This window comes from Calonectris borealis, chromosome 8 (genome assembly GCF_964195595.1).
Source record: "Calonectris borealis chromosome 8, bCalBor7.hap1.2, whole genome shotgun sequence".
Classification (NCBI taxonomy): Eukaryota; Metazoa; Chordata; class Aves; order Procellariiformes; family Procellariidae; genus Calonectris; species Calonectris borealis.
Genome location: NC_134319.1, coordinates 40,061,063 through 40,070,499, shown reverse-complemented (window position 1 = coordinate 40,070,499; position 9,437 = coordinate 40,061,063). Strand labels below are relative to the sequence as shown.

General features: G+C 42.9%; 1 protein-coding gene across 1 annotated transcript in view; it reads right to left on the bottom strand.

The window, feature by feature from the left end:
- Nucleotides 1-365: 365 nt before the first annotated feature.
- Nucleotides 366-9,437, bottom strand: part of LOC142085229 (E3 ubiquitin-protein ligase RBBP6-like) — a gene marked incomplete at its 5' end in the record, with an annotated part of 80,180 nt that continues 71,108 nt past the window's right edge. Inside the window, 2 exon segments of the mRNA XM_075157021.1 lie at nucleotides 366-412; nucleotides 888-1,022. Of these exon segments, the coding sequence (XP_075013122.1) occupies nucleotides 366-412; nucleotides 888-1,022 (182 nt within the window).

The following is a 9,437-nucleotide window of genomic DNA, read 5'->3' as shown; positions in this document are numbered from 1 at the left end:
TCACGCTACAGGAACCGTGTGTGGGAGACAAGCCCCCCCTCCTCCCCCCCAGGCAGCAAGGCCAGCGTGTTGGCCCAACACCACCTCTTTCCCGCAGGATGAGCCCTTCCTGGAGCAGAAATGCGCAGCCACCGGCTCTCTGGCCTACAGTTCCTTGCAGCTGGAACTGTACGCCCCGCAACAAAGCGAGGACAAGAAACAAGGGAAAGCAGGGCAGGCTAAGGGAGAAAAAAAATGCCAAAGCAGGTGCTAATGAGGGAGAGGGCAGGGCTCTCCCCACTCCGCTAGGGCACCCCAAGAAGCTGTAACCAGCCCTCCCAGGGTACTGCCGCATGTCCGGGGTCTGCTGAAGATTTCGGCACTGCTCACACCTTCTGGGGCTGACGTCGCAGTCTCGGGAATCCCTCGCCTCCTAGAAGCACCACAAAGGCTACAGCCCTTGCCGTGGTCTTACAGACTGTAAAACCATGTACCTGCATTTGGCAAAAAGGGCTGTTCAGAGACAACAGTCTACAAAAGAGGGCTACAAATCAACTACCTCCCTGAACTTCTAGAAAGCCAAAGCCCAACTCACCGCACTCCAGCAGGTATGAAGTCAGACTCGAGGTCAGGTTTTGATTTCCATGTGGTTTAATAAGTTAACAGGTTCAGCCGTTACACAGCAATGGAATTCTTCAACATTTACAAAGGTGCAAGAACTTCATTCATTTAGTCTGAATTAAGTCCTTTTATTCTAATCTCTTAAATAGCTACACAGTTCCTATTTTTTTTCCTCTAAACAACCTGGGGTTAAAATAATCCACCCAGAGAGAAGGCATCGAAGTACAAAAGAGCACGCACAAGGAGGGGCGCTAATTCAAATTCGGCGTGGGTATTTGGTCCAGTACCTGTACGAGCAAGGAAAGGTAGTGTGAAGCAGTCATGCCAGTAGAAGGAGCTGTGATATCGCAAGTACACAAAGACCTTTTCCAGAAGTTTGACCATCACTGGGATTGTTACCCTACCATGACACTCACCGTAACCTAGGGGGAGCGAAGGAGGGAGGGGAGAACAATGCAAAAGACCCCAAAGCACACCAACGCCAGCCACCCAACATTCAAGCATCTCACTTGAATGGGCATCTCAAGCTACCCAGAAATGACTTCTCTGTAGGTTTAGCAAACAATGAACAGAGAGAAGCCATTGCAGGAAGGAAGCGGCATTGCTAGACAAAGAAACAGAATGAAAACATCTGTAAGCGTACACTTCGCCATGCGCCCAGTTCTAGTCTAGAAACAGTACGTGCCCATGGCCCTCTTATATCGGTTTGAAGAAGTTTTCATTACGGTCCCCTCCGCTGAACTGTTTTCTGACTAGCTCTCTACCGAAGTAGTCCCCCCTCGTTCTCTCCCACTTCAGCCAACCTGCCTAAAAACCCATCCTCAACTACCTAAGTTGCATGAGGGCGCTTGCAGGGGCAGGAGTTGGACTTGCTTGCTCAAGTCTGCCCCTGCGGAGGTCTGTGTAACAAGTATTTTGTGGATGCCACAGAAGCTGGTGAGGCTGCTCTCCTGACCCACTGATTGGGCCTGTCGTCCTCAGTCACTTGGCAGCGTGACCGGTATGAGCATTTGCAGGGCGTGCTCCAATTACAAGTGCGTGCAAACACGCGTGGACGGGCGTGATCCCTCTGCCCTCGAATATGCGGCCTTCGAGCGCCCTCTCCAAGTATCGGGCCTCAGTCAGACATCCATCATGCTAAAGCCTACAGCAGCCTCAAATCACTGAGGTTTTGCGGTTCCCCCCGTTTCTTCCCGTGCCTGTTTTCTCTCACCTCAAGAGGATACCCCTCAAAGGCCAATGTAGAAGGTTTTTTCGATGGGGAGTCTCTTAACAAGCCTTACCAAAACATGGTGGGAGGATGTATCCAAACAGAAATATACTTACAAGCATACCGACAACTAGAGAAATCTGTTTTCTTCAGAGAAGTAAAAATACGCAGCATAGGTAAGTTCTAGTAACTCTGTTCAGCCAAAATAGAAGAAAAAAAAAAAAAAAGAAACACCCGAAAAATCACAAAACACCAAATAGTATACTTTGGCTTAATTTACCAATCACCATTTCTACTTGCGTAGCTGGCAGTGAAACACAGCATTTGGAACGCACGCCCTCATAAGCAGATTGAGCTCCTTCAGAAATGACTCCGTGCGTTCAAGCCCGCCGTTCTGCCACTCCTCTTCCCCCACATATTCGGTCGAGGACCGATTTCGCAAGGTGCAAATATTGAGCCTACCCTGAGACAGCAACCTGGCAACTGCAGATCATTCGAGTCTAAAAAGTTAGATGGCGGCCCACGCCGCTCGCTGGGGTTGTTCCGTGCTCCTGGCATTACGAAATGCCACAGACCCCGCAACGGCACCGAGGTGAGGGCATGGGTATCCGGAAGAAGTTAAACAGGGAAAAGCAGATTTCAAATAGCATTTCTTCTGTCATAAAACCAGAAGCACAAGCAGGGATTAAATATAAAAGAGATTACTTTAAGTAGTAGTTCTATGGGGAGAAACTCCCTGGGACTCTGCCTTTACAGTTTCTACTCTAACCTTAACCCTAACCCTAACCCTAACCCTAATGATAAGCCCTAACCCTAATGCTAACCCTAACCCCAAACCCTAACCCATATCCCGAACTCTAACCCTAACCCTGAACCCCAGCCCTAACCCTAACCTTAAACCTAACACTAACCTTTACCCTAACCCTAACCCTAACCCTAAAATTAAACCCTAACCCTAAACCCTAACCCAAACACTAACCCTAACGCTAACCCTAACTCTAAGCCCTAATCCTAACCCTAAACCTAAACCTAACCCTAAAATGAAACCCTAACCCAATCCCTAACCCTAAACCCAAACCATAATCCTAACCCCAACCCTATCCCTAACCCTAACAATAACCCTAAGCCTAACCCTAAACCTAACCCTAACCCTAACCCTAACCCCAACCCCTAACCATAATCCTAATGATAAGCCTAACCCTAATTCTAACCCTAACCCTTAACCCTAACCCATATCCCGAACTCTAACCCTAACTCTGAACCCCAGCCCGAACTCTAACCTTAACCCTAACCCTAAACCTAAAACTAAACCCTAACCCGGAACCCTAACCCAAACCCTATCCTAACCCTAAAACTAACCCTAACCCTAACCGTAACCCTAAGCCCTAACCCTAAACCTAAACCTAACCCTAAAATGAAACCCGAACCCGATCCCTAACCCTAAACCCAAACCATAATCCTAACCCCAACCCTATCCCTAACCCTAACGATAACCCTAAGCCTAACCCTAAACCTAACCCTAACCCTAACCTTAAACCTAACCCCTGCCCCTAACCATAACCCTAATGATAAGCCCTAACCCTAATGTTAACCCTAACCCTAAACCTAACCCTCACCGTAACACTAAGCCCTAACCCTAACCCTAAACTTAATCACAAACACTATAACTGATGTAAATGAGCAATATCAGGGCAGCAAGTCAGGTTCTTTAAATCCTTGCTTTCTCTCTTCCCTTCTCTCTTCTTGCTTTCTCTCTTCCGTTCGAGGAGAGTTCCGTTCGAGGAAGCTTTAGCTAGTTTTATTATATTGTCTGTCTTAGGAGGAACAGCCACTTCTACTTTCCGCTTTGTCTTGTCAATTTTTGCTTTTGGCTTATCCTTCTCTTTTTTCTCCTTTTCAGACATCGGTTTGAAAGCAATAGAATCTGCTTCCATAGGCTCATCTCTCACAGGGGTGGCATCCTCTCTGCTTGGGACCATGAACAGGGAGTCCATTTTAACGTCTTCTGCTGGAACTGGCTCTCTTGGTTTTCTCGCACCTGCTAACAACTCAGCATTGGGAAATCCTTCATCCTCATCCCTTTTTCTTCTCTTTTTATGCTTATTTCCTTGGCCGTCTCCCAGTGGATTTTTCACCTCCTTCTCTTTTGATTTTGTAGGATCCTTGATGCCATGGCTCTCTCTTTCAGAAGGTTTTTCAGGGTAATTTCCAGCTATATTGTGATTTTGGTGGCTCTGCCAAGCAGGATAATCCTCCCTACGTCCCCGAGCATATGGTGAATTCTCTTGTCTGGTCCCAGGTGGACCAAACCTACCTGGAGAAAAGTTCTCTCTGTTTACTGGAGGGTGAGGTTGAGCGCCAACAGCATAGCCCTTGTAAAACTTTCCATGCCATTCTCTGTAGTTCCTTTCCCATTCCCGGTACCTTGTCTTTTCAAATGGATCTCTACAGTCAAGTGATCTGCCATAGCAAGCTTTCAGATCATATGGTGGAACTTCTCTGTATCTGTTAAAATACTCCCTTCCTCCTTCCCCTTGAGGTATAGTCTGTTTAGTGGGAGACTGGCCTCTAAGTACTGGAGACCTTGACCGTGAATAGCATCTTCTGTATGGGGGTGACCTTGACCTTGAATGCTGATAACCGTGTGACCTTGACCTAGAACGATAGTTACGCCTCTTCCCTTTGCCTCTTCTTGGATATGGCAGCAATCGCGAGTAGGAATGAGAATGGGAAGGACTAAATGAGCGAGAGTAGGAGCGAGTGCGGGAAGAACCTGATCTTGATGTGGAGCAGGTAGACGAACTTGTAGAGTAAGGTGAAGCACTATAAGGAGACTTGGACCTGAAAAAAAACACAACACACAAAACCAGAAATGAAGTTAATTCAAAACAGTCATTCTCCCCAATTTTTTTCCTCCTAAATTTGGTTTGGGTTTTTTCTCCTCTCCATACGCTTATGTCAAAGCTTCTTTCAGCTGCTGACATAATGCTACTGTAAATTGAGGAATTTGATAACATTTTTCAATTCCATTTGTCTTGTTTTAGTTATGCATGCTTACTATCTGCAACGAAAAATTCTATTGGAAAAAACACTGTCATTTTTCCTTATGTCAGATGCACTTTAGTGTAACTGCAGTCCGATATGCTGTTGAAATACAAACGTGAAAAACAAGGCAACTTCATTGAGCCAAATACTTCCTCCTCTTTAAGTCTCCGTTGTTCTCTGTAAAACTCCTCCCTAGATAAGGGAGGCCAATGGCATCCTGCCAACTTAAGCATTTTTCTCCCTGCTTTCTGTTCATTAGAGACTACGCTCATTTGGCCTGGTCCTGTCCCTGAATTGTTGTTTTCTTGCTGACTGAATTGGAGATATCAGACAACCTGTGGGATGGATCCTGGTTTTTCTTTTGATTTACCTTTAAGATTTTATAAACGCAATGCACTCTTACAATCTATCTATAACAAACATATAGCAAAAGGAAGGACTAGCTTGACGCTGCAGTAATAGGTAAAACAGACTCCTCTCTCTCCAACCGAGAGAAAGCGTCTTGGCTATGTGAGATGACTAAATTGAAGAAATTCAAAATTGTCATAAAAGAACAGTGTTGACTTTTCCAACCATTTGCTCATTCAGTATCAACTAAGTTGTTAAAAAAAGAATGTTGGAGGCTGATTCCTATTGGGAAATCAATTTCTTCAGCCCTATTCAGCCAGTAATGGAAAAGGTGGCTTTCCATCTGATCCTTTAATTATCTTTAATTTTTATAGGTAATTATGGTTTCCTCAAAAAGCGTTCATTTCTCAGAGTCCTGTTTTCAGTCATGTACCGGAGTTTTATTTTAAATAACCTTAGTGGAAGCACAGATGCCCTTTGTAAAAGCCAATTCAAATGAAGCCATTTAAAAATTAATTACCACTTGGATTCTCCACAACTATCTGTGCATACTTGCTTCATTATAAATCAGCTGTTGTATAAGTTATGCGTTATACAGCCTCTTTTAACAGGTGACAAGGAGTCATCTATTGAATTTCTGTAGAATACTTACACTTCCCAGCCTGGTCTGCCACCTGCTGAGCGAACTGGACTGGCTCTCATTGGATGACCTTTTGGAGTGGGGAGAGGAAAAAGAAAGAAATCCCATTCAGTTCCTCTGAAGGTAATTTTTTTAAAGAAATTCTGAAGTTACAGTTACTTACCAGTTGTGGGTATTGCTTGTCCTTGGGGGCCCAGAAGACTTGGTAATGCTGGTTGTCTTTGTACGGGAACCTGATAGACATCTCAAAAAACCATTAGTAGGCTTGAGTTCTGAAGGTTTTAACCAACTCTCCCGTGGAGAAGAATGTGGATTAAATGCCTAACTATCCGTTTGCTGCAGACCACAGTAAGTCACCAGAGTTGGCTATATCATTTTCTATGAGAGAAATGAATCCCACCTCTCCTTTGCCAGAGGGTAAATGTAAATTGCAGGCTCAGGGTAAAGTTCGTCTCCGAGTAACTACATTTTATAAATGGAAGAAGTCTATTTCCTACAAAACGAGATCCATGACAGAAACACAGAAGTGCTACCAAGTGCATTTTAAAACAGCCACTCCTGTCAGCACACAGCAGTATTTTCTTAGTTTATAGCAACAGGAAAACTTCAGTCTGTTTCACACATGGGATTTGATAAAAGTCAGAGGGGGCGGAAATCTCAGTCCCAACAGCTACTTGTTAAATTTTGCAAGAAGCCTTTGAAACATAAACCAAAAGCAAAACGAGCTTTCAGAGAGAACAACTCCACTGCAAACACTACTGAAATGTTTTGCAGAAATACAGATTCTTAGCATACCACACGTTTAACCAACTTCCAGGGGCACGAACAGCAGGACCACCCTATTTTAATATTCAAAAGTATCACAGATTCTATGGTTAAGCACAATGACAGTGCTTCCTGCCCCGTAATTACAGATGCTGGCCAACTTGGTTGCATAGCCACTCAGACATGCACGCGTGGTTTCTCTCGCTCACTTTTTGGCCAGTCCAATTAATTCCATACTTACGCATTAATAGTTGGTATTGCGTATTTTCCAGTGTTTGTCAGCATAGCACCCTTTGTATTGGGGTCTTTCACCTCCATCATGAAACTCCTTGGAATTCCTGTGCTCTTTAATTCTGGGAACAGGCTCAACATTTTTGTCCTGTTAAGAAAAGAAATGCAGACATATCTCCTTTTAAGACCCACACTTAAAATGACATTTCAATGATTATTTTAAGCAGCAAAGGCCTTTAATCCTCTCCTTTTACCTAGCATAAGGGTTGCTCGAATAAAATACTTATTTTCCTAAATGAATATAGCCAGGATGTTCCAAAGGCTTGAGCAGTGTTTTGAACTCATTCCATTCTTTGGCTTAAGTTCAGGTTCTTTAAGGGTGAAATATCCCTTAGCTCACCATCCACTCAGAAAAGAGATACAAACCCGCTCCTCCTCCAAAGCGCAATTCAGAGCACAAATATTCAATAGATGGGGTCAACAGAAACATCTTGGTTTTACATGAAATACTAAAAACTGTGAACTGTCATTAAACAGAGTTAAAACCAGAAACATTTCCAGTAATATTGAAATATATAAAAATATGCATGAAAGTTCACAGAGCAAGATCTGTGGACATACTTAATGTCTATGACCTACAAAAAAGAAAACTTTACATTTATAATGCCAGGTTTCCCTTGGATTTTGAAGGGCTTTGCAACATTGCCCTATGAACCTCTGTCTTTCACCCCAAGAGAAACAATTCTTAATATGAGTATTCATGGATTTGTTACGTAACTGCCAAGGTAAACAAATGAAAAGCTAAGGAACACCAGAAGTCCCCCACAGTCTTACCCCATTTGTTGGGCAGTTCTTTATACAGTCGCCAGGTTTTCCGCAACGAAAGCAAGCAGATGATGGTGGAGGTGGACCCCAGGGTTTCTGCATGTAACTAAAAGGGTTTGGGGCAAAGAAGAAAAAGGTATGCACGTGTCTCTCTCGTTAAAACAAACTTCTCTACAATCTTTCCATAATCTTCAAAGAACAGATTTGACATTATCAACACTTACTTGATTGGATCATATTCCTGGCAAGACTGTAGCATCATAGCTTTTATTTTATCTTCTTCGGAAGCATTGGCTTCAGCCAGATTGGCACTCTGTTTAACAGGTAATTATTTGACACATACATTAGAAACACATTTAAGCCCACACTGCCAAAGAGAACACCACTCACCCAACCCTGTAAAGAGCAGCACAACGCCAGCTGAGGTTGCATGAAAACAGCTGCTTATATGAAACAGAGTTGTCCAAAAGATGTTCTGGGGAGTCCTTACATCATCACAGGATGTTTATGTGCCTGTTAACCTACTTGAAAAGAGCATTCCTGGCCACTCAAAACCTTAGGCTCTTCATGTTCCCCCCCACTAACTTCTTCATAGGAAGCAAGTTAACTACAACAAGCAAAACCTGCAGTTTTTTTCCAGTTGACCGTGTCCTTTTAACATACAAATTGTAATATAAATGTTATGCAGAACTGGATCTTCAAATTATTGAAGCCAGCTGATTTTTTTAAAGTAGTATTTGTTCAAATGTTTTTATTACACACTAGTACAGATACAAGCAGGGTCTAAGGGAGTGACTGTAAATGATTTGGACCCTCAAGCACCTATCATTCAGATCAACCACTCATGGTTTTGGTTTTAGATGCATTCATTCACAAAAGCAACCAACTTGTTTCAGCATTTTGTTAAAGGGCTGTTTCATATACACAGCTTTTTCTCAACTGTAACATAATCCAGATCGACATCTATGAAATCATTTCCATTAACATTTACAGAAGACTTTACAGATACTTGACTAATTTGTTTGAACCCAAGCCGTTTACAAAACACATCCAAAACCCACAAGACATTACTAGGAATAGACCAAAATTCAATATGGCATTTAATGCATAATAAACAGAAAACTTTTTACAACACATTGCCTCCATGCTAAGCCAGTCTGCACTGAGGAGGTTAGAGTAAGGAACCGTCTGGAGCTGCTTTATCTTATGTTCCTCTATTTTTCTGAAATACTTACATTTTCTCAAAAGCTTAAATGTGTACACCACTTGGACAGTTTTTCACATTTTAGAGTAAAACTTCACCTGAGTTTACAGAACCAAGGACATGTTTAGGGACAGCGCTAACAGAGACCAATTTCTCCTGGTGGCTACCTTCCAAACTATTTTTTTTTTCTTACCAAATGTCCACAATTTAATTTCTGCAGTGAGAGAGGGAAGAAGTTACCAGTGGGAAGAGATTTTTCTTTCTGGGAAAGGAACTCCAGCCTTTATTTTCAGAAGAAAGGACTAGCTCCTCTGCATTAGGCCCTGCCTTCTCTAATCTTTGTAACTTTAAAGACTAGTAATTTAATAGGCTAGCACTACGCCTTTTCACAAAGTGCAATCCCTAGTGCTTTCCCAGACAAAGTTACATGTTGTTGAGCAAAAAATGCAAGCAGTTCCATAGCAAAACATGGCATTACAACATTTTCAGAAGGTCACGTTTGCTAATATGCCACACATACGCATCAGTATTTTCCTGTAAACAATTAGGTGCATTTACACAATTTACAC